Consider the following 27,387-nt stretch of genomic DNA (forward strand, 5'->3'; position numbering starts at 1 on the left):
ACTTTTTTAACAAGTACACACCTCGATATTTATTTTTCATTCTAGAAAATGCTTATTTGATATTTATGTAAATAACCCTTCGATTGTTATTCTAGAAGAAGATGAATTCTTCCGTAATAATGTTTCTTATTCTGGAACATTGTAATAATGTATAAATAGGGGTTTTTGGAATTAGTAAGTCAGTTTTGAATTTGAAACCGTCGGTGTACTTTTGAATTTGTAATTAGATAAATTAGTAGATTTGGTGTAATAAATAAATTAGTAGATTTGTTGTAGTCAATTGTAGTCAGTTGTAGTCAATTAAAATTAAACATTAGTGCCTAAAAGATCATAGAAAAGTCAAGTCAGTTTTGTAACAGTACTATGACACACCTTTTACCATAAAAGAACGGAATTCACTCAAAAATGGGAAAGTGTCAGGAGTCGATGAGTGGAGCAAATCAAATATTTTGGATCCGTGGCAAAAAGCTGGATCCTGTGCTTGTTCAATAATTGCCGAACGACATTCCAAAAACTTAAACTGTGGAAGAAAGCAAAAGTCATAGCTATACTAAAACCTGGGAAAGATTTAGAAATGCTAAAGAGTTACAGCTCTATATGGCTTCTCTGTCACCTACATAAAAAGCTGTATGAACGACATCCTAAACCGCATAGAGACAGTGGTTGGCTCAAAAATCGTACCATAACAAGCCGGTTTCAGATCTGTGAAGACCTGCTCCAACCAAGTTATCCAGCGGCTGACGGAACACATCGAACACGTATTTGAAGAAAAAATGATAACAGTCCTAGCTCTCGTCGACCTAAGCACCGCGTACGACACCGTCGACCATAGAAACCTGCTACAGGAAGTCTACGTCATTCTTCACTCAAAATAGTGGAATGGCTACTGCAAAATAGATGATTCTACGTGAGCCTTGAAGGGGAAAAGAGTCGCTGCCGAACACAAACAAACGGCTTGGTTGAGGGTAGCGTACTAGAACTTATACTTTTCAACCTATACGCCAATGATCAACCAACGCCAACTTTCAATGCTAGTTGGTTGGCTAGTTCAATGCTAGTTGGTTTCCTGTCACGAGTCATCGACAGCGCATCTATGCGAGCAGTTTTGGGCAGGTTAGTAGATGTTCCATGTTCTGTATTGCTCCGCGGCCACACTCGTCATTTCCTGTCAACAGACCCATTTAATAAGGTTTGACTTGGTTGATGCTACGCCGGTTCTTAACCCATTAACGCCTACGGGTACCATATGGAGCCAAAAAATTGCGTACGCATCGGAGTCTATTTGCCATATTTTTAGGTAAAATTTAGCAGAGAGATTCGGCCTATTTGTAGCTCAAGGTTACCTCTTCTTGAATGAACAACCCAAATTTAGTTTTATACCTATTTTCCAGTGTAATAAATTTTTGAATTTACGGTGGATTTGTTTGTGCCAAAACATGGACATTCGTTTCGTGTAAGTGTTTTATTTATTATTTTTTTTGCAGTATTATCCCCGTTTTTGTTTTCAAAAGATGTTCTACAAACTTTAATAAATAACTTGTACAGGTTTTCATAATACTTCATCTTTTGGTTTTTTCGTAAATAGGCCCAAAATATGGGTGTTCCCAAATGGAACCGCTAGGCGATTTGCTGGATATGTTGTTGTCACTATTCTTTTTAACTTTTCTTATTTTTAGAGGAATTTCTTTGAAAAAATATCTCGATATAGCTTTTGAGGAAAACGAAAGTAATAATGATGTTTCTGCCGTTTACATAGAATCTCCAGATACTAACATTTTGACAGGCGGGTTTTATTGATAATCGAAATCGAAACCAGCTGTCTTCAGGTGCGTAAATTGCATTTTCGAATGATACTAGAATCGAAGGCACTGCTGAAGACACGATCGTAGAAAAAACTACTTAGATCCACCCCGTACTAGCAGAGCAATTCCATCTGCGCCAACTGATGGAGGTCTATATATGTTCACGCTGCAGTAAAATACAGATTTTTGCAGAGAAAGGGATTTGGTTTCTACAGTGTATGATTTTCTAGAGTCTGATTACTCAAAGTACGCTGGTTTCATGCCCTTCAGAACTTTTTAGATTACAGCAACTAGACCTCTTAAAAGGTTTTCAAGACAGGAGAAAAAAAAACATTGTTGTTCCGAGGCCAAAAGTATTGTTTTCAAAATACAATAATAATATAGGTCGTACTGATTTGATGGATAGCGATCTATCTTGTTATGGAATTGGAATCCGTTCCAAAAAAAAATTGTATTGTCCTATTTTTACATACGTAGTGGACGCGAACATTAAAAATGCATGCAAGTTATATAGAAAATCTGGTCGTAACATTAACCAATTGGAATTTACGCGGGATATTATCCAAATGTATCCAATAATATATAAAATCCCACCGAAAGCACCAGGAAGAGTGTCCGCAGCTGCAAGAAGTGACTCTCGAATTGGAGATATTCGGTACGAGGGATTAAATCATTTTGTGGTTTCTGTATCAGAAAACCAAAGATGAAGATGCGCACGCATTAAATTTTTAAGCCGAGGGAGAACAATGTGCTGCAAATATGATGTGGTCCTTTGTATGGACTGTTTCGCAATTTTCATACCAAGTAACCCTTAACGAACATTTACCGGGTTCAGCTGCAAGAAGTGACTCTCGAATTGGAGATATTCGGTACGAGGGATTAAATCATTTTGTGGTTTCTGTATCAGAAAACCAAAGATGAAGATGCGCACGCATTAAATTTTTAAGCCGAGGGAGAACAATATGCTGCAAATATGATGTGGTCCTTTGTATTGACTGTTTCGCAATTTTCATACCCAGTGGCGGCTCGTGATTTTTACAATAGGGGAGGCTATACCTAACTGTAAAATATCTAGACAAATTTGCACTAGCAAAAAAATGCGCCAAAAAAATGTAATTTAAGGCCCCATCTTTTGACCATTTTTTATTTACATTTCATAATATCATCCTAATTCATAATTTCATGATATCATCATTTTAAAAATAGTAAAAGTCTAATAGTAAAAGATTAATACCAAAGTTTGTATCGTTTATTTGTTAACAATTCCATCTATTTGTAAATAGATACCTATGCATATCAAAATAAATAGATTTGAAGTTTTGCAGTCCATACATAATGAAGCTTCAAATTGTTTAAGATACTCAACTGAATTTTTTTAATTCTAAACGCGGCCTACTGCGAATTCAAAAACACGATAAATTACCGATATTTTGCTTTGAGTTAGAGATATCGGAAAAAGTTATTTGAGCAAGTTGTTCCAAATATTAATAATGTAATAAAAAAGAGAAATGTGGGATAAGAAGTGCCAGGAAATTAATACCTACCTGGGAGGCAGAAAATGTACAGAAACATGGAAGTTCCTCAATAAAATAAGAACTAACGAAAGGAAGAGCACAAACATTCAATTAATATCCACACAAAAATGGGAAAAGTACTATGGGGAATTACTGACAGAAAATAGGGACGAATACTTAACTCAATCACCAACAGAGGTTAACATTGAAGGAGAAGATATAACAATACAAGTGACAGAAATTAGAAAAGCTATAAAAGAACTGAAAAACGGTAGGTCTCCAGGACCAGGGGATATCCCAGCCGAACTAATAAAATGTGGATCACAAAAATTGTTTGAAACCGTCACTTGGTGCATAAATCAATTTATAAATGGTTCTCCCGTACCCGACGAGTGGAAAATTGCTTATATTTCGTCGATCCATAAGAAAGGAGATAAGCTTAAATGTGAAAACTATAGAGGGATATCAGTGACTAGTACATTCAGCCGTTTGTATGGACGAATAATTAGAGACCGCATTGAGAAGGAGTACAAAGACCAAGAGGAAGAAGAACAATCCGGTTTTCGAACAGGAAGAAGCTGTACTGATAATATCTTCTGCCTCAAACAACTAATAGGAAAAAAATTAAGCACAAATCAAGAAACCCACCTCATGTTTATTGACTTGCAGAAGGCGTACGATACAGTTCCTGTAAACAAACTCTGGAACGTGTTACGACAGACGAATATTAGTGTCACCTTAATAAAAGCCTTAAGAAATTTGTATGAAGGGTCAACATCACAAATAAAAACTGGAAACAGATTATCGCAAAGCTTCCTGGTTAATAAAGGTCTACGTCAGGGGTGCTGTGTATCACCGACCTTATTTAAAATATATGTTGCAAAAGCATTGAAAGAGTGGAAACGAAAATGCAGAGGCATGGGCGTATACCTTGGAGAGATTTGCTTATATACATTGCAGTTTGCTGATGACCAGGTTGTTATAGCAAACGATAAAGATGATTTAGAGTACATGGCAAGGAAATTACAAGAAGAATATAGAAAGTGGGGACTAGAAATTAATACAGAAAAAACAAAATACCTGCAAATAGGTACCGAACTATCGAACATCACATTAGAAAATAATGAAATCATCATGCCCTGCGACCATTACACATATCTAGGAATCGTTTTTGACACAACGGGGAAAGATGATGAAGAAATAAAGAGAAGAATAACACAATCCAGAAAAACAATAGGTTGTCTAAACAGCGTACTGTGGAATCATGAAATAGGAAAAAGAAGAAAACACAATATCTACCAATCTCTTATTAAAAGCAGTCTATTGTACGGAGCAGAAACTTGGCAGATAACCGAAAACAACAGAAGAAAACTGGAGGCAGTAGAAATGGACGCTTTTAGAAGATCAGTAGGAGTGTCACGCAGAGAGAGAATACGTAATGATGAGATAAGACAGCGAATGGGGGTTGACGGCTCTCTAACAACAGACATAGAAAGAAAACAGCTGATATGGTACGGACACGTCCAGAGGATGGATAACTCAAGACTCCCTAAAATAATTATGCAATGGGTACCACCAAACCGCAGAAAGAGAGGAAGACCCAAGAAATCTTGGAGAGAGGGAGTAACGAAGGCGATGAGCGCAAGAGATCTTAGAGAGGGCCAATGGGATGATAGAGTGTCATGGAAATTAGGCATCGGACAACGTCGCAAGACGTTTTAAAACCGATTTATATATATGTTCCAAATATTATTATAATCCCACATACCAAATTTCATAACAAAATTCGCACTTTTAGATTTTTCATTATTTTTAGTCAGGACCCTAAAATTCGTTGTTCCGAGACGCACCCAACCACCCAACGGAGCTGAGAAGCTACACTGCCTCCTTTGGTATATCTCCGGGCAGCGTGTGATGGCGCCGTAGATGCCACTGTTAGGAGACCGGGTCTCCTTAAACGCCTGCTGCGCTGCACGGAGCATTAGCAACGGAGAATGCTGGGCTTCTCGGCTCCGTTCGTGCATCTCGGGATAACCCAGGGTCCTGCCTACAATAATATGTAATAAAACTGAGACGCGATCATGCGTTCTAATGCTAATGCTCCGTACGTATGGATAATTAGTGATAATATGGAATTTACACGTTGTATAATAGTGAGAGTAATTGTTGTTTTCGCGATTCATGATAAACAAAACAGTATAGAGTGTGTAAAAAATTTATGGGGAGGCTGAGCCTCCCTTGCCTCCTCTGACGAGCCGCCACTGTTCATACCAAGTAACCCTTAACGAACATTTACCGGGTTCGCGCCTAGTGGTCCCATATGGGAACAGTTTTTTTCTCAATAATTGTTTCATTTACAAAAAATTTTCTTGTTACGTTTTGTACAGAATATTGTTACATTTAATAAATTTTGTCGAAAACAAAAAATTTTTTTCTCGGCGTTAATGGGTTAAACGGTTCAGCCAATACTGGGCTCAGAAGCTCTAGTTTTCCGGATACGAAAAAGTAAGCAAGTGAGTTTATGAATACAAATACTTTTGCGAAATTGCACATTTTAGCAAACCATTTCAAAATTATTATGTAAAATGTGCCCTATGAATTCGTTGTCAATTACCATAGTTTCAGCAGTTACATGATCATTTATTTTAATTATAGATTTTTCGCTATTTCCCTGTTTGTAAGCGGAAGTTCGAGGAGTAATAAGCTTCAATAGGGTTCGAAGGGTAATAACTTAAGAATCTAAATTGGGTCTAAATCTAAATTTTTTATCAATCATGCACAAAAATGAATGCGATTACTTACCTTCTTCTGATTCCGAATCACTATCCCCGTCGCTGTCCGAGGATGAGGAAGACGATGAAGAAGATTGGGACCCTTTATGGTCGGTTTCTTCCTTTTTACTAGAATTTAACACTACACTCGATGAAAAGTGTGTCCTAAAGTGTCGCACAGTACTAACATACACTGCCTGTAAAGAAAAAAGACAAAATTAGTAATGATGTAGGAACTGGATATAAGGTTTGTAAAATGTTTGTTCTAGCATAACAATAGAAGATGAAGTCTAAGACGTAATAAGAGTAACACACTATCATCCTCTTTCGATTGTCACCTGCACACGGGAGTTCTCATTCACTTCCTTCTCAGCTTGAAGGCAAAATATGTGACCCTTTCTTTTAGACTAAATATCAGTACGAAAAAAAAACATTATGTACAGTAATCATTCTCTCGTGTGTTAACTTTCGTTTGGCAACACATCTCGGCAACCAGTTAATCAGCTTGTGAAAACGGCATATGTTTGATCCAAACGCGAACAGTGGCACAGGACCTTAAGTAAGATTTTGTATGAACTTATATTGTATGTATTAGCATAATACCTCTCAAAAAGTTCACTTGAACCAGCAACCCAAAAACATACAGTCCACAAAACTGGAATTATATTGATAATTTCATATTATATGTACAGCTGTGACCATTGAATAGTTTACACCCTTTAATATCCAGTGAATATATCCCAACTTTTTGAATTTTTACCTCGTTTAAACGCAAAGTGACGTTTTACAGTGACACAAAAAAGGTTTTACGTCAAAGTGACGTTACCAGTGGCGGACCCAGAATAGGTTGATTAAAATTAAAAAGTAAAAATAAAATAAATCTATTTTTCAAAATGTAACAAAATGGAAATTATAGAAAGAAGGTTTTTGAATAAAATTCAGGTAAAATTATTGGTTTTGCGCGTCATTCAAATGCCTATAGACATTTTGGACGTGTTTAATAGCTTTTTAGTTTTCAATACGCGCGAAATATTTGACAAGCTATTTGACATTTAGTAAATACTACATTGCGATTTTACAGTACTACAATATAAAAATAAATGTGTAAACTATTCAGTGACCGCGACTGTACATGCCTTTATGGTACAGACAATATCGAATAATTATTGTTACTGATCTAGGTTCTAGGTGATTCCTTTACTACCGATCCTTAGAAATAAGTGATTTCTTGGCCTTGATATTCAGGGTGTAACAAAAATACAGGTCATAAATTTAATCACATATTCTGGGACCAAAAATAATTCGATTGAACCTAACTTACCTTAGTACAAATGTGCACATAAAAAAAGTTACAGCCCTTTTCAGTTAAAAAATGAAAATCTATTTTTTCGAACGTATCGAAAACTATTGGAGATTTTTTATTGAAAATGGACATGTGGCATTCTTATGACAGTAGCATCTTAAGAAAAAATTAAAGTGAAATTTGGAAACCCCATAAAAAGTTTATGGGGGTTCTGTTCCTTTAAACCCCCCAAACTTTTGTGTACGTTCCAATTAAATTATTATTGTAGTACCATTAGTTAAACACAATGTTTTTAAAACTTTTTTGCCTCTTAGTACTTTTCTGAAAAGTCAGTTTTTATCGAGATATTTCGAATATTTGTCAAATCCACCACATATTTGTATATGGTTAAGTACGATTATGGAGACTTGGTAATAATATGAACATTTATGATTTACATTTTTAGGGATTTTTTGAACCATATTAAAAAAGAAGTCACATCTCGATAAAAGGTGCCTTTTCGAAAAAATACAAAGAAGCAAAAAAGTTTTAAAAACACTGTGTTTAACTAATGGTACCGCAGTAATATTTTAATTGGAACGTACACAAACATTTGGGGGGTTTAAAAGAACAAAACCCCCATACAATTTTTATGTAAACATATTGAAAAATAAGCCTCAACTGGATAAAAACTGCCTTATCGAGAAAATACTAAGAGGCAAAAAAGTTTTAATAATATTGAATTTAACTAATGGTACCACAATAATAATTTAATTGAGACGTACACAAAAGTTTGGGGGGGGGGGGGTTAAGGGAACAAAATCCCCATAAAATTTTTATGGGGTGCACAAATTTCACTATAATTTTTCTTTAAGATGTTCCTGCCATAAGAATGACACATGTCCATTTTCAATAAAAAATCTCCAATAGTTTTCGATATATTCGAAAAAATCGATTTTCATTTTGTAACTTCAAAGGGCTGTAACTTTTTTTATGTGCATATTTGTACTAAGGTAAGTTAGGTTCATTCGAACTATTTTTGGTCCCAGAATATGTGATTTAATTTATGACCTGTATTTTTGTTACACCCTGTATAACGAAAATATGGAAAGTGTGGTGTCGATTTTCGAGAATTTAACTTCTGCTTAACTCTTAATACCTTCAATTATGGTTAATTTAGGCAACTCCTGTGCTTCGACAGAGTTTATCCTTCGAATTGACTTCAATTCCATATTCCAATTATACGAATTAAATCGTCCCTAGCACATTAATTAACCAGTTGCTTTGATCCCAATTTTGGAGATAAATTCTTACATTTACATCGAATTCACAACTTGTGTGAAGTTAGCAATAGATTCCAGCAATAAACTGTATTTCGAAAAATCTCGTACACCACCTCACAAAATCAATAAAAAATACTTCGTTACTTGTGTTACAACTAAAATATCATTAAAACCACACCATAAATTAACCCCAACCCCAAAAAGTTCTACTACGTGAGCCCCATGTACAGCACGTCACAAAATTGATGTGTTCATCACGAAATTTTTGAGATTTTTGTGAATTACATAATTAATCGATGATATATCAACATAAGATAAAAAAATTGGGGTGGGTTATTTTTTATTTTCACGTAATTATAATTAACTAAATCTATTGCCAGCCTACGCCGGACAGCACGAAAATGATAAAATGACGGTGTTCATCATGAAATTTTTGCGATTTTTGTGGATTATATAATTAATCGATGATACATAAACATAATATCAAAATATTGGGGTGGGGTTATTTTTTGTTTTCACGTAATTATAATTAACTAAATCTATTGCCAGCCTACGTCGGACGGCACGAAAACGATAAAATGACGGTGTTCATCACGAAATTTTTGCGATTTTTGTGGATTATATAATTAATCGATGATACATAAATATAATATCAAAAAATTGGGGTGCGGTTATTTTTTGTTTTCACGTAATTATAATTAATTAAATCTATTGCCAGCCTACGCCGGACGGCAAGAAAATGATAAAATGACGGTGTTCATCACGAAATTTTTGCGATTTTTGTGGATTATATAATTAATCGATGATACATAAACATAATATCAAAAAATTGGGGTGGGGTTATTTTTTGTTTTCACGTAATTATAATTAACTAAATCTATTGCCAGCCTACGCCGGACGGCACGAAAATGATAAAATGACGGTGTTCACCACGAAATTTTTGCGATTTTTGTTGATTATATAATTAATCGATGATACATAAACATAATATCAAAAAATTAGGGTGCGGTTATTTTTTGTTTTCACGTAATTATAATTAACTAAATCTATTGTCAGCCTACGCTGGACGAAATCACGAAATTTTTGCGATTTTTGTTGATTATATAATTACTCGATGATACATAAACATAATATCAAAAAATTGGGGTGGGGTTATTTTTTGTTTTCACGTAATTATAATTAACTAAATCTATTGCCAGCCTACACCGCACGGCACGAAAATGATAAAACTCGTGTTCATCACGAAATTTTTGCGATTTTTGTGGATTATATAATTAATCGATGACACATAAACATAATATCAAAAAATTGGGGTGGGGTTATTTTTTGTTTTCACGTAATTATAATTAACTAAATCTATTGCCTGCCTACGCCGGACGGCAAGAAAATGATAAAATGAGGGAAATTTTTGCGATTTTTGTGGATTATATAATTAATCGATGACACATAAACATAATATCAAAAAAATCGGGTGGGGTTATTTTTTGTTTTCACGTAATTATAATTAACTAAATCTATTGCCAGTCTACGCCGGACGGCACGAAAATGATAAAATGAGGGTGTTCATCACGAAATTTTTGCGATTTTTGTGGATTATATAATTAATCGATGACACATAAACATAATATCAAAAAATTGGGGTGAGGTTATTTTTTGTTTTCACGTAATTATAATTAACTAAATCTATTGCCAGCCTACGCCGGACGGCACGGAAATGATAAAATGACGGTGTTCGTCACGAAATTTTTGCGATTTTTGTGGATTATATAATTAATCGATGACACATAAACATAACATCAAAAAATTGGGGTGGGGTTATTTTTTGTTTTCACGTAATTATAATTAACTAAATCTATTGCCAGCCTACGCCGGACGGCACGAAAATGATAAAATGAGGGTGTTCATCACAAAATTTTTGCGATTTTTGTGGATTATATAATTAATCGATGACACATAAACATAATATCAAAAAATTGGGGTGGGGTTATTTTTTGTTTTCACGTAATTATAATTAACTAAATCTATTGCCAGCCTACGCCAGACGGCACGAAAATGATAAAATGAGGGTGTTCGTCACGAAATTTTTGCGATTTTTGAGGATTATATAATTAATCGATGACACATAAACATAATATCAAAAAAATGGGGGTGGGGTTATTTTTTGTTTTCACGTAATTATAATTAACTAAATCTATTGCCAGCCTACGCCGGACGGCACGAAAATGATAAAATGAGGGTGTTCATCACGAAATTTTTGCGATTTTTGTGAATTATATAATTAATCGATGACTTATAAACATAATATCAAAAAATTGGGGTGGGGTTATTTTTTGTTTTCTCGTAATTATAATTAACTAAATCTATTGCCAGCCTACGCCGGACGGCACGAAAATGATAAAATGAGGGTGTTCATCACGAAATTTTTGCGATTTTTTTGGATTATATAATTAATCGATGACACATAAACATAATGTCAAAAAAATGGGGTGGGGTTATTTTTTGTTTTCACGTAATTATAATTAACTAAATCTATTGCCAGCCTACGCCGGACGGCACGAAAATGATAAAATGAGGGTGTTCATCACAAAATTTTTGCGATTTTTGTGGATTATATAATTAATCGATGACACATAAACATAATATCAAAAAATTGGGGTGCGGTTATTTTTTGTTTTCACGTAATTATAATTAACTAAATCTATTGCCAGCCTACGCCAGACGGCACGAAAATGATAAAATGAGGGTGTTCATCACGAAATTTTTGCGATTTTTGAGGATTATATAATTAATCGATGACACATAAACATAATATCAAAAAAATGGGGTGGGGTTATTTTTTGTTTTCACGTAATTATAATTAACTAAATCTATTGCCAGCCTACGCCGGACGGCACGAAAATGATAAAATGAGGGTGTTCATCACGAAATTTTTGCGATTTTTGTGGATTATATAATTAATCGATGATACATAAACATAATATCAAAAAATTGGGGTGGGGTTATTTTTTATTTTCACGTAATTATAATTAACTAAATCTATTGCCAGCCTACGCCGGACGGCACGAAAATGATAAAATGAGGGTGTTCGTCACGAAATTTTTGCGATTTTTGTGGATTATATAATTAATCGATGATACATAAACATAATATCAAAAAAATGGGGTGGGGTTATTTTTTGTTTTCACGTAATTATAATTAACTAAATCTATTGCCAGCCTACGCCAGACGGCACGAAAATGATAAAATGAGGGTGTTCATCACGAAATTTTTGCGATTTTTGAGGATTATATAATTAATCGATGACACATAAACATAATATCAAAAAAATGGGGTGGGCTTATTTTTTGTTTTCACGTAATTATAATTAACTAAATCTATTGCCAGCCTACGCCGGACGGCACGAAAATGATAAAATGAGGGTGTTCATCACGAAATTTTTGCGATTTTTGTGAATTATATAATTAATCGATGATTTATAAACATAATATCAAAAAATTGGGGTGGGGTTATTTTTTGTTTTCAAGTAATTATAATTAACTAAATCTATTGCCAGCCTACGCCAGACGGCACGAAAATGATAAAATGAGGGTGTTCGTCACGAAATTTTTGCAATTTTTTTGGATTATATAATTAATCGATGACATAAACATAATGTCAAAAAATTGGGGTGGGGTTATTTTTTGTTTTCACGTAATTATAATTAACTTAATCTATTGCCAGCCTACGCCGGACGGCACGAAAATGATAAAATGAGGGTGTTCATCACGAAATTTTTGCGATTTTTGTGAATTATATAATTAATCGATGATTTATAAACATAATATCAAAAAATTGGGGTGGGGTTATTTTTTGTTTTCAAGTAATTATAATTAACTAAATCTATTGCCAGCCTACGCCAGACGGCACGAAAATGATATAATGAGGGTGTTCATCACGAAATTTTTGCGATTTTTGTGGATTATATAATTAATCGATGACTTATAAACATAATATCAAAAAATTGGGGTGGGGTTATTTTTTGTTTTCACGTAATTATAATTAACTAAATCTATTGCCAGCCTACGCCGGACGGCACGAAAATGATAAAATGAGGGTGTTCATCACGAAATTTTTGCGATTTTTGTGGATTATATAATTAATCGATGACACATAAACATAATATCAAAAAAATGGGGTGGGGTTATTTTTTGTTTTCACGTAATTATAATTAACTAAGTCTATTGCCAGCCTACGCCAGACGGCACGAAAATGATAAAATGAGGGTGTTCATCACGAAATTTTTGCGATTTTTGTGGATTATATAATTAATCGATGACACATAAACATAATATCAAAAAAATGGGGTGGGGTTATTTTTTGTTTTCACGTAATTATAATTAACTAAATCTATTGCCAGCCTACGCCGGACGGCACGAAAATGATAAAATGAGGGTGTTCATCACGAAATTTTTGCGATTTTTGTGGATTATATAATTAATCGATGACACATAAACATAATATCAAAAAATTGGGGTGAGGTTATTTTTTGTTTTCACGTAATTATAATTAACTAAATCTATTGCCAGCCTACGCCGGACGGCACGGAAATGATAAAATGACGGTGTTCGTCACGAAATTTTTGCGATTTTTGTGGATTATATAATTAATCGATGACACATAAACATAACATCAAAAAATTGGGGTGGGGTTATTTTTTGTTTTCACGTAATTATAATTAACTAAATCTATTGCCAGCCTACGCCGGACGGCACGAAAATGATAAAATGAGGGTGTTCATCACAAAATTTTTGCGATTTTTGTGGATGATATAATTAATCGATGACATATAAACATAATATCAAAACAATGGGGTGGGGTTATTTTTTGTTTTCACGTAATTATAATTAACTAAATCTATTGCCAGACTACGCCGGACGGCACGAAAATGATAAAATGAGGGTGTTCATCACAAAATTTTTGCGATTTTTGTGGATTATATAATTAATCGATGACACATAAACATAATATCAAAAAATTGGGGTGGGGTTATTTTTTGTTTTCACGTAATTATAATTAACTAAATCTATTGCCAGCCTACGCCAGACGGCACGAAAATGATAAAATGAGGGTGTTCATCACGAAATTTTTGCGATTTTTGTGGATTATATAATTAATCGATGACACATAAACATAATATCAACAAATTGGGGTGGGGTTATTTTTTGTTTTCACGTAATTATAATTAACTAAATCTATTGCCTGCCTACGCCGGACGGCAAGAAAATGATAAAATAAGGGGAAATTTTTGCGATTTTTGTGGATTATATAATTAATCGATGACACATAAACATAATATCAAAAAAATCGGGTGGGGTTATTTTTTGTTTTCACGTAATTATAATTAACTAAATCTATTGCCAGTCTACGCCGGACGGCACGAAAATGATAAAATGAGGGTGTTCATCACGAAATTTTTGCGATTTTTGTGGATTATATAATTAATCGATGACACATAAACATAATATCAAAAAATTGGGGTGAGGTTATTTTTTGTTTTCACGTAATTATAATTAACTAAATCTATTGAAAGCCTACGCCGGACGGCACGGAAATGATAAAATGACGGTGTTCGTCACGAAATTTTTGCGATTTTTGTGGATTATATAATTAATCGATGACACATAAACATAACATCAAAAAATTGGGGTGGGGTTATTTTTTGTTTTCACGTAATTATAATTAACTAAATCTATTGCCAGTCTACGCCGGACGGCACGAAAATGATAAAATGAGGGTGTTCATCACGAAATTTTTGCGATTTTTGTGGATTATATAATTAATCGATGACATATAAACATAATATCAAAACAATGGGGTGGGGTTATTTTTTGTTTTCACGTAATTATAATTAACTAAATCTATTGCCAGCCTACGCCGGACGGCACGAAAATGATAAAATGAGGGTGTTCATCACGAAATTTTTGCGATTTTTGTGGATTATATAATTAATCGATGACACATAAACATAATATCAAAAAAATCGGGTGGGGTTATTTTTTGTTTTCACGTAATTATAATTAACTAAATCTATTGCCAGTCTACGCCGGACGGCACGAAAATGATAAAATGAGGGTGTTCATCACGAAATTTTTGCGATTTTTGTGGATTATATAATTAATCGATGACACATAAACATAATATCAAAAAATTGGGGTGAGGTTATTTTTTGTTTTCACGTAATTATAATTAACTAAATCTATTGCCAGCCTACGCCGGACGGCACGGAAATGATAAAATGACGGTGTTCGTCACGAAATTTTTGCGATTTTTGTGGATTATATAATTAATCGATGACACATAAACATAACATCAAAAAATTGGGGTGGGGTTATTTTTTGTTTTCACGTAATTATAATTAACTAAATCTATTGCCAGTCTACGCCGGACGGCACGAAAATGATAAAATGAGGGTGTTCATCACGAAATTTTTGCGATTTTTGTGGATTATATAATTAATCGATGACATATAAACATAATATCAAAACAATGGGGTGGGGTTATTTTTTGTTTTCACGTAATTATAATTAACTAAATCTATTGCCAGCCTACGCCGGACGGCACGAAAATGATAAAATGAGGGTGTTCATCACAAAATTTTTGCGATTTTTGTGGATTATATAATTAATCGATGACACATAAACATAATATCAAAAAATTGGGGTGGGGTTATTTTTTGTTTTCACGTAATTATAATTAACTAAATCTATTGCCAGCCTACGCCAGACGGCACGAAAATGATAAAATGAGGGTGTTCATCACGAAATTTTTGCGATTTTTGTGGATTATATAATTAATCGATGACATAAACATAATGTCAAAAAATTGGGGTGGGGTTATTTTTTGTTTTCACGTAATTATAATTAACTTAATCTATTGCCAGCCTACGCCGGACGGCACGAAAATGATAAAATGAGGGTGTTCATCACGAAATTTTTGCGATTTTTGTGAATTATATAATTAATCGATGATTTATAAACATAATATCAAAAAATTGGGGTGGGGTTATTTTTTGTTTTCAAGTAATTATAATTAACTAAATCTATTGCCAGCCTACGCCAGACGGCACGAAAATGATAAAATGAGGGTGTTCATCACGAAATTTTTGCGATTTTTGTGGATTATATAATTAATCGATGACTTATAAACATAATATCAAAAAATTGGGGTGGGGTTATTTTTTGTTTTCACGTAATTATAATTAACTAAATCTATTGCCAGCCTACGCCGGACGGCACGAAAATGATAAAATGAGGGTGTTCATCACGAAATTTTTGCGATTTTTGTGGATTATATAATTAATCGATGACACATAAACATAATATCAAAAAAATGGGGTGGGGTTATTTTTTGTTTTCACGTAATTATAATTAACTAAATCTATTGCCAGCCTACGCCAGACGGCACGAAAATGATAAAATGAGGGTGTTCATCACGAAATTTTTGCGATTTTTGTGGATTATATAATTAATCGATGACACATAAACACAATATCAAAAAAATGGGGTGGGGTTATTTTTTGTTTTCACGTAATTATAATTAACTAAATCTATTGCCAGCCTACGCCGGACGGCACGAAAATGATAAAATGAGGGTGTTCATCACGAAATTTTTGCGATTTTTGTGGATTATATAATTAATCGATGACACATAAACATAATATCAAAAAATTGGGGTGAGGTTATTTTTTGTTTTCACGTAATTATAATTAACTAAATCTATTGCCAGCCTACGCCGGACGGCACGGAAATGATAAAATGACGGTGTTCGTCACGAAATTTTTGCGATTTTTGTGGATTATATAATTAATCGATGACACATAAACATAACATCAAAAAATTGGGGTGGGGTTATTTTTTGTTTTCACGTAATTATAATTAACTAAATCTATTGCCAGTCTACGCCGGACGGCACGAAAATGATAAAATGAGGGTGTTCATCACAAAATTTTTGCGATTTTTGTGGATGATATAATTAATCGATGACATATAAACATAATATCAAAACAATGGGGTGGGGTTATTTTTTGTTTTCACGTAATTATAATTAACTAAATCTATTGCCAGCCTACGCCGGACGGCACGAAAATGATAAAATGAGGGTGTTCATCACGAAATTTTTGCGATTTTTGTGGATTATATAATTAATCGATGACACATAAACATAATATCAAAAAAATGGGGTGGGGTTATTTTTTGTTTTCACGTAATTATAATTAACTAAATCTATTGCCAGCCTACGCCAGACGGCACGAAAATGATAAAATGAGGGAAATTTTTGCGATTTTTGTGGATTATATAATTAATCGATGACACATAAACATAATATCAAAAAAATGGGGTGGGGTTATTTTTTTGTTTTCACGTAATTATAATTAACTAAATCTATTGCCAGCCTACGCCAGACGGCACGAAAATGATAAAATGAGGGTGTTCATCAAGAAATTTTTGCGATTTTTGTGGATTATATAATTAATCGACGATTTATAAACATAATATCAAAAAATTGGGGTGGGGTTATTTTTTGTTTTCAAGTAATTATAATTAACTAAATCTATTGCCAGCCTACGCCAGACGGCACGAAAATGATAAAATGAGGGTGTTCATCACGAAATTTTTGCGATTTTTGTGGATTATATAATTAATCGATGATACATAAACATAATATCAAAAAATTGGAGTGAGGTTATTTTTTGTTTTCACGTAATTATAATTAACTAAATCTATTGCCAGCCTACGCCGGACGGCACGAAAATGATAAAATGAGGGTGTTCATCACGAAATTTTTGCGATTTTTTTGGATTATATAATTAATCGATGACACATAAACATAATGTCAAAAAAATGGGGTGGGGTTATTTTTGGTTTTCACGTAATTATAATTAACTAAATCTATTGCCAGTCTACACCGGACGGCACGAAAATGATAAAATGAGGGTGTTCATCACGAAATTTTTGCGATTTTTGTGGATTATATAATTAATCGATGACACATAAACATAATATCAAAAAATTGGGGTGGGATTATTTTTTGTTTTCAAGTAATTATAATTAACTAAATCTATTGCCAGCCTACGCCAGACGGCACGAAAATGATAAAATGAGGGAAATTTTTGCGATTTTTGTGGATTATATAATTAATCGATGACACATAAACATAATATCAAAAAATGGGGTGGGGTTATTTTTTGTTTTCACGTAATTATAATTAACTAAATCTATTGCCAGCCTACGCCAATAAAATGAGGGTGTTCGTCACGAAATTTTTGCGATTTTTGTGGAATATATAATTAATCGATGACACATAAACATAATATCAAAAAATTGGGGTGGGGTTATTTTTTGTTTTCACGTAATTATAATTAGCTAAATCTATTGCCAGCCTACGCCGGACGGCACGAAAATGATAAAATGACGATGTTCATCACGAAATTTTTGCGATTTTTGTGAATTATATAATTAATCTTTAGCTGATTTGATATAAACGACATATAAAATAATTTAGGTGGAACTATTTTTTTTTCGCCTAATAACAATTACTAATTTGACGAAGTCCATGTTATGGATGCTAACAATAATTATTTTTGAATGATAATCACAATGAAAATTTCCATCATGTAACACAAAAATACACAGGAATTAAACGTAAAATTTATGATGTTGTAATAATATCTCTTTTTTTCAGATGTAAGTAAGATTTTTTTTATATATGTAAAGATAACAATTGGTGTTTTATCAAGGGTCTATTAGAAAATCAAAAGAAAAATCTTTTCCGGGTTCGAGAAATACAATTAAAATAGCTGAAGAAATGTTATTATTGTAAACACATATGTCACACATAAATTCGACAAAAAACTATTAAAACTTGTAATACAATATCATGAAGTGTCGACGGTTGAAACCTAAGCGTAAATAAATAACATGTAATAATATCGGGTTCCTCATCTTGGTGATATTATGCTGAATTTTCTACATTTTGCTTTCTGGGTAACTATTATTGTGGTAATAATAGCAATCAGACCTTTTGGGCTGATCGTGTATTTTACGGGTAGACTGCTTTTAGTCTCATGGAGAGTCCTTATAGTTCCGAAAATATTAAATTTGAAAAAAAATTGACATGGTTAAATTTTTAATTATCGTGACACCCTTCAGCCGAGAGTAGTCATAAAATACATAATACAAAGGCGTCAGTGCCGATAGAAGGAAATTAAGACTGTAGACCAAATATTAATTAAGTGGGATATTATTTTTAAATATATTGGTTTGTAAAAAAAATACAAGGGCTTTCTAAGGGAATTTAAAAAGAGAATGGGAGAGTTTTTAAACGTGAATTGGGCAAGCACGTCGTGTTCACTCCGTTAATTGTTGCTTTAATTACGTTTCCTCTAAATATAAGTTTATTTGTTTTTTTTGTACATTGTTTTTAATTAATAGTTACAACGTGTTAATATACCTATATATAGGTATACGCCAAGTTTCCATACAATGGCTTCTAAAGATATCGTATTTGAATTAGCAAATTATTTTAGTTGTGTATCCACGAGCTCAAACAAAATTCGTCGTTTAAGTTATAGCGATGATTTAATTAAAAATGCGTGCGAGTTAATATTCGGAGACAATAAATAGTTAAATAGGTTACGTTTATATACAAAGTTAAAAAGAAGTACCGAGGAAATAATAAATTTAGTGGATTCTATAAATTTGAAAAATAGTTCCGAAAATAATGTAAGTGATATAGAATTACGTGACAGTGAAGTTTTTAAAAACAAATTTATACTGACAATTTGTGTGATCAACCTTATGATGATGATAAACATGTGTTTGTGTCTGACATTTCCACGTCTGGTGAAGATTCGGAGACCGCTACGATAAGTACAACAAATCCTAATTTGTCCATGATTAATACTCCCCAAAATGAACTTAATAATGTAACCCCTGACAATTTGGATGACATAGATAATAATATTCTAGCATTTTATAAAAAAAATAAACACGAATCTTCTTCGATATTACCCGCCGCTTCTGTAAACGTGTACCCTTCGCTTTTAACAAATGAACCTATTTTATATAAAGACTGTAAAATATTCGAAGGCAATTTTCATGTTTCAAAAGAAGAGTTAAATTCAATTTATAATTTTACAACTAACAAATTCAAAGCTAATTATTACAATATTTTGATAAGAGAGAAATTTGAAGAAGCTAACACAACTTGTATATTTAACTTTAAAAATATTAATTATATCTCGGTTGTAATTTAGGGATATTGTGCTGCTTCCGAATGTAAGCTGTTTAAAATTAAGTGTTATATTGACAGTGATGATCTTAGGGGTTGTGGATATAGTACGTCGGCTAATTTCTGTCACAGTGAACAATTAACTAGACACGTTAGAGGTCTAGAGCGATGTATTCTAGGACAACGTTTACTAAATTCCGAAATCTTAGACATACGGAAAGAAGATGTTAAATCGTGTTTCAAAAAAGTTTCGTATACGAAAAACCTTAGGGGAGCAAAATCACTTGTTGTCTATCGCAAAATTAAAACTGAAGCACTTTCTAATCTAGATATATATCTGTAGATGACGTTTTTGATATGGTATTAATTAGTCCTGTCGCCAGGGGGGGTACAACGGCCTCCTTAATTCAGATGGACTTACCCAAGTTTTTTTTATATATTTTGACCCGCAGAATACGAATTTTTTGGGTAACAGTTGATCCGGATGTCGATAAGATTGTTATAGACAAAGAACTTGAGGAATTACATAACAGCGATTTCTCGCAAAACAAAACATCTTTTTGTATTTTTTGGGTCATTTTAAGCAAAAAATATTCCTACAAGTTTTTTCGTAGAATGCATAGTTTTCGAGATAACCGCGGTTAAACTTTCAAAAAATCGAAAAATTGTAAATTTTAAACCCGAATAACTTTTGATTAAAAAATAAAGTAGCAATTCTGCTTACCGCATTTGAAAGTTTAAGTCAAATTATATCGGTTTTGATTATTTGCATTGCTAAAAATTTATTATTTTATTGTTAAACAAAGCTGTAAACTGTAGTAAACACCTAGTATGTGAGTGATGTTTTCTATGATTTCTCATTTAAAATCGAACGAGTAGGTAGAGTAGCTACAAGTGCAAGCGAGGCAATTTCTACGTAGCATGCGGTAAAACGCATGTATTAGGCACGGGAAACCTATGTGTTTATAGATTAGTTTAACAATAAAAAAATTAATTTTTAGCAATGCAAATAATCAAAACCGATATAATTTGACTTAAACTTTCAAATGCGGTAAGCAGAATTGCTACTTTATTTTTTAATCAAAAGTTATTCGGGTTCAAAAATTGCAATTTTTCGATTTTTTGAAAGTTCAACCGCGATTATCTCGAAAACTATGCATTCTACGAAAAAACTTGTAGGAATATTTTTTGCTTAAAATGACCCAAAAAATACAAAAATATGTTTTGTTTTGCGAGAAATCACTGTTATGTAATTCCTCAAGTTCTTTGTCTATAACAATCTTATCGACATCCGGATCAACTGTTACCCAAAAAATTCGTATTCTACGGGTCAAAATATATAAAAAAAACTTGGGTAAGTCCATCTGAATTAAGGAGGCCGTTGTACCCCCCCTGGCGACAGGACTAAATGGCTCGAGAAAATGACAATTTTATTTTTAAAGTTTGCGAATCTTTAACAGTGTACATATTTAGTAGGGAACAACTTGAATTTATTAAGAAATATGCCAGTGACATACCACAACTTCCAAATATTCATTTAGATGCTACCGGCTCACAGTAGTACGAAAACCTTTTAAAAGGATCCAAAAGAGTACTGTATTACGCTGGAGTTATACAAACAAATAAAAATAAATTATTGCCAGTACCTACTAGAAATGGTGTCCACGAGACACGATACTGAAAGTATTGCTTCTTGGCTTCTAGAATTTAAATATTATTGTTTAAAGAATCAGCTATAATGGCCTGCTTTTAATAGTGTTACGACTGATTTCAGTTTAGCACTTTTAAATGCATTTCGGAGTCATGGAACTGCCAATCATTGTTAAATTACTGCAACTTGTTCTACGAGAAAGTGAACTGTCCTTCAATAAACTTGATTAATATTGTCAAATTACGATTGTGTTGCGCTCATTTAATGAAATTATTCGCTAGAGACATTAATATTTTTTTGAGGAAATGTATGTTCGTAAAGTTTTAAAAGAAATAATTGCGTCACTCTTTGATTAATCTAATTTTGATGACATAAAAGAAATAATTTTAAATTTATTTGTTTTGATCTCCAGTAAATACAATAACTTAAAAATGATAAATGCAAAGAATAATCTAATTAAAAAAAATGACAATCGTGCATGTAATATTGTGGAAAATATTGTTAAAGATGATGACGTAGAGGAGTTACCTTCACAAAAATATACTAAACACAATGATATATTTTATAAAAATAATGGTTTTTTTAAGTTTTTTCATAAAATGCTTCATGATGTTCAGAACGAATTGCTTGTTGAGGAAGACAGTGGAAATAATAAAAATAGATTTTAAAGTGACTCGTTTTTAACATATTTTAATGTGCATTATGTTCCATTTTTGCCCTTGTGGACAAGTCTATTTTGTGAAAACAGATCCAGCAATGCAGTAGTAGAAAGATATTTTGGAATTCTGAAAAATAATATTCTTGCAAAATCTTTGCATCTGAAGTGTTCACGCTTCATACGAAAGGTAAGGGACTTTACAATATCTGAATACCGAGAACATAAGTTAAACATGGGCTTGAAAAGATGTGCTTCAAAAAGAAAAAGAAAAATACCAGAAGAAACTTGGTGCAAAAGAAGAAAAAACAAACATAACTACTTCAAACAACAGTTTATCACAAAACTACTCAATAAAGAACAACAAAAAGGGGAAAAAGATGATGTCAAGCAAAAAGAGGATTTAGAATAAATAGTAGTGAAAAGTCATTTCAAAAAGACAACCACAATTTAAATTATTATACAGTATGTTCTGCTCCAACGGTTAAAGAACTTTTTAATAAACGTGATTATGTAGTGTCAACATTTGGATCTGAAAGTTTGTTTTATTCAAGTTTTAATACTCTTACCGCCAAGGAAAATTCTTTAGAAATGTGGCTCGATAACTTCACAATTGATTATTGCATAAAAATTATGAGTCATCATTTTGACGATAAATATTATTGTTTAAAGAATCAGTTATAATGGCCTGCTTTTAATAGTGTTACGACTGATTTCAGTTTAGCACTTTTAAATGCAATTTCGGAGTCATGGAACTGCCAATCATTGTTAAATTACTGCAACTTGTTCTACGAGAAAGTGAACTGTCCTTCAATAAACTTGATTAATATTGTCAAATTACGATTGTGTTGCGCTCACTTAATGAAATTATTCGCTAGAGACATTAATATTTTTTTTGAGGAAATGTATGTTTCTCCACGTACATCAAGTTCAGATTTTATTTAACTTTAATGATTCTAAACTAACAATACGGCCCACAACAAAAAAACTATTTCTTCCAATTTTAACTTCAAACCATTTTACTTTGTTGTACATTGACATCGAAAGAAATATAGTACAATATTACGATTTCAAATTTCGAAGCAAAAGGAAATCTGAGTCACATTTTCGCAAAATTTCAGTGCTTTTAAACTCTAATGAATATTACCGTGACAAAAAGTTCTTCCTTCAGGAAACATCTTATCCTGTGCAATCGGATGACTGGAACTGTGGAGTTTATGTTTTTTATTACGTGGAAAATTTAATAAACAATAAAAATATGGATAAGAACTTTAATCCCCTTTTATACAGAGATCATTTTAAACATATAATTATTTCGAAATCGGAAATTGAACCTAATTCATGTTTATTTTGTGGACAAAACAATGACTTCGAAAACATCCTCAAGTGCTTAAAATGTAATCGAAACGACCACGCTATTTGTGCAAATTCAAGGGAAAGTAACAACTATATTTGTGATTTATGTAGAACTATTTGATTTAGTTATTACAAAAAATACCTCACATTTGAATTTCAGAAATAATAATGATATGGCACGGTTATAATTTTACAACAATATTAAGAATGGTTAATCTGCAAATAACATTACCCTATTTTAAAGGATAAAGCAGACATTTTCCAGATAATTGACTAGGTGTCAATGTTTGCATTGAAGTTCGAAAGAAACTTACCCTATTTTAGAGAGCATAGTTGTTGATATCCCTATATAAACTTTTTTTCTACAATTTCGAAAAGTGCTCTGCCGTATAAGGGAACCTTATGGGTGATGTGGAAGACCAAGAATGCAAAGATAAGCTTGCAAGAATGAGCATCTCATTTTTTTATACACTGTTCAATATATATGTTATATTATCAATAATATACATACAATATGATCCACAAAAATTCCAAAAATTTCTAGATGAACACAGCCATTTTATCATTTTCGTGCCGTGCGGCGCAGGATGCACATGTTGAAATATTATAATTATTGTTACTTGAAAACCAAAAATGAATCCACCTCATTTTTTTATATCTTGTTTAAACATCATTGATTAACAATATGGTCCACAAAAATTGCAAAAATTTTGTGACGAACAGTCATTTTATCATTTTCCTGCCGTGCGGCACAGGATACAAATGGAGAAATTTGTATTTGTTATTACGTGAAAAAAAAATAACTCCACCTCAATTATTTTATATGTTGTTTATATATCATTTGTAAGCTATATAATCCAAAGAAATTGCAAAAATTTCGTGATGGACACACAGCGACACAGGCATTTTATCATTTTCGTGCCGTGCGGCGCAGGATACCAATGGAGTAAATTTTAATTGTTATTACGTGAAAACAAAAAATAACTCCACCGCAATTATTTTATACTTATGTTGTTTATGTATTATCATTGATTAACTATATAATCCACAAAAATTGCTACAATTTCGTGATGGACACAGGCATTTTATAATTTTCGTGCCGTGCGGCGCAGGATACCAATGGAGTAGATTGTATTTGTTTTTACGTGAAAACAAAAAATATCTCCACTTCAATTAGTTTATATGTTGTTTATATAACATTTGTAAGCTATATAATTCAAACAAATTGCAAAAATTTCGTGATGGACACAGGCATTATATCATTTTTGTGCTGTGCGGCGCAGGATACCAATGGAGTCGCTTTTTATTGTTTTTACGTGAAAACAAAAAATAACTCCACCTCATTTATTTTATCTTCTGTTTATATATCATTTGTAAGCTATATAATCCATAGAAATTGCAAAAATTTCGTGACGAACACCGTCATTTTATCATTTTCGTGCCGTCCGGCGGAGGCTGTCAATAGGTTTAGTTACTTATAATTGCGTGAAAACAAAAAATAACCCCACCCCAATTTCTTGATATTATGTTTATATATCATCCATTAATTATATAATCCACAAAAATAGCAAAAATTTCGTGATGAACACCCTCATTTTATCATTTTCGTGCCGTCCGGCGTAGACTGGCAATAGATTTAGTTAATTATAATTACGTGAAAACAAAAAATAACCCCACCCCAATTTTTTGATGTTATGTTTACGTGTCATCGATTAATTATATAATCCACAAAAATCGCAAAAATTTCGTGATGAACACCCTCATTTTATCATTTTCATTCCGTCCGGCGTAGGCTGCCAATAGATTTAGTTAATTATAATTACGTGAAAAAAAAAATAACCCCACCCCAATTTTTTGATGTTATGTTTATGTGTCATCGATTAATTATATAATCCACAAAAATCGCAGAAATTTCGTGATGAACACCCTCATTTTATCATTTTCGTGCTGTCCGGCGTAGGCTGGCAATAGATTTAGTTAATTATAATTACGTGAAAACAAAAAATAACCCCACCCCAATTTTTTGATGTTATGTTTATGTGTCATCTATTAATTATATAATCCACAAAAATCGCAAAAATTTCGTGATGAACACCGTCATTTTATCATTTTCGTGCCGTCCGGCGTAGGCTGGTAATAGATTTAGTTAATTGTAATTACGTGAAAACAAAAAATAACCCCACCCCATTTTTGTGATATTATGTTTATGTATCATCGACTAATTGTATAATCCACAAAAATCACAAAAATTTCGTGATGAACACCGTCATTTAATCATTTTCGTGCCGTCCGGCGTAGGCTGGCAATAGATTTAGCTAATTTTAATTACGTGAAAACAAAAAATAACCCCACCCCAATTTCTTGATATTATGTTTATGTGTCATTGATTAATTATATAATCCACAAAAATCGCAAAAATTTCGTGATGAACATCCTCATTTTATCATTTTCGTGCCGTCCGGCGTAGACTGGCAATATATTTAGTTAATTATAATTACGTGAAAACAAAAAATAACCCCACCGCAATTTTATGATGTTATGTTTATGTGTCATCGATTAATTATATAATCCACAAAAATCGCAAAAATTTCGTGATGAACACCGTCATTTTTTCATTTTCTTGCCGTCCGGCGTAGGCTGGCAATAGATTTAGTTAATTATAATTACGTGAAAACACAAAATAACCCCACCCCAATTTTTTGATATTATGTTTATGTATCATCGATTAATTATATAATCCACAAAAATCGCAAAATTTCGTGATGAACACCGTCATTTTATCATTTTCGTGCCGTCCGGCATAGACTGGTAATAGATTTATTTAATTATAATTACGTGAAAAAAAAAATAACCCCACCCCAATTTTTTGATATTATGTTTATGTTTCATCGATTAATTATATAATCCACAAAAATCGCAAAAATTTCGTGACGAACACCGTCATTTTATCATTTTCGTGCTGTCCGGCGTAGGCTGGCAATATATTTAGTTAATTATAATTACGTGAAAACAAAAAATAACTCCACCCCAATTTTTTGATATTATGTTCATGTATCATCGATTAATTATATAATCCACAAAAATCGCAAAAATTTCGTGACGAACACCGTCATTTTATCATTTTCGTGCCGTCCGGCGTATGCTGGTAATAGATTTAGTTAATTATAATTACGTGAAAACAAAAAATAACCCCACCCCAATTTTTTGATATTATGTTTATGTGGCATCGATTAATTATATAATCCACAAAAATCGCAAAAAATTCGTGATGAACACCCTCATTTTATCATTTTCATGCCGTCCGGCGTAGGCTGGCAATAGATTTAGTTAATTATAATTACGTGAAAACAAAAAATAACCCTACCCCAATTTTTTGATGTTATGTTTATGTGTCATCGATTAATTATATAATCCACAAAAATCGCAAAAATTTCGTGATGAACACCCTCATTTTATCATTTTCGTGCTGTCCGGCGTAGGCTGGCAATAGATTTAGTTATATAATTACGTGAAAACAAAAAATAACCCCATCCCAATTTTTTGATGTTATGTTTGTGTCATCGATTAATTATATAATCCACAAAAATCGCAAAAATTTCGGGATGAACACCGTCATTTTATCATTTTCGTGCCGTCCGGCGTAGGCTGGTAATAGATTTAGTTAATTATAATTACGTGAAAACAAAAAATAACCCCACCCCGATTTTTTGATATTATGTTTACGTATCATCGATTAATTATATAATCTACAAAAATCGCATAAATTTCGTGATGAACACCGTCATTTAATCATTTTCGTGCCGTC

General features: G+C 32.6%; 1 protein-coding gene across 2 annotated transcripts in view; it reads right to left on the reverse strand.

Moving 5' to 3' along the window:
• Positions 1 to 27,387, reverse strand: part of LOC114330477 (calcium uniporter protein, mitochondrial) — a 620,188-nt gene that overhangs the window by 537,325 nt on the left and 55,476 nt on the right. For both annotated transcript variants that reach the window (XM_050662491.1, XM_050662490.1), the window contains exon 2: positions 6,119 to 6,284. In XM_050662491.1, the coding sequence (XP_050518448.1) occupies positions 6,119 to 6,284 (166 nt within the window). The remainder of the gene's footprint in view (positions 1 to 6,118; positions 6,285 to 27,387) is intronic.

This window comes from Diabrotica virgifera, chromosome 9 (assembly GCF_917563875.1).
Source record: "Diabrotica virgifera virgifera chromosome 9, PGI_DIABVI_V3a".
Lineage (NCBI taxonomy): Eukaryota > Metazoa > Arthropoda > Insecta > Coleoptera > Chrysomelidae > Diabrotica > Diabrotica virgifera.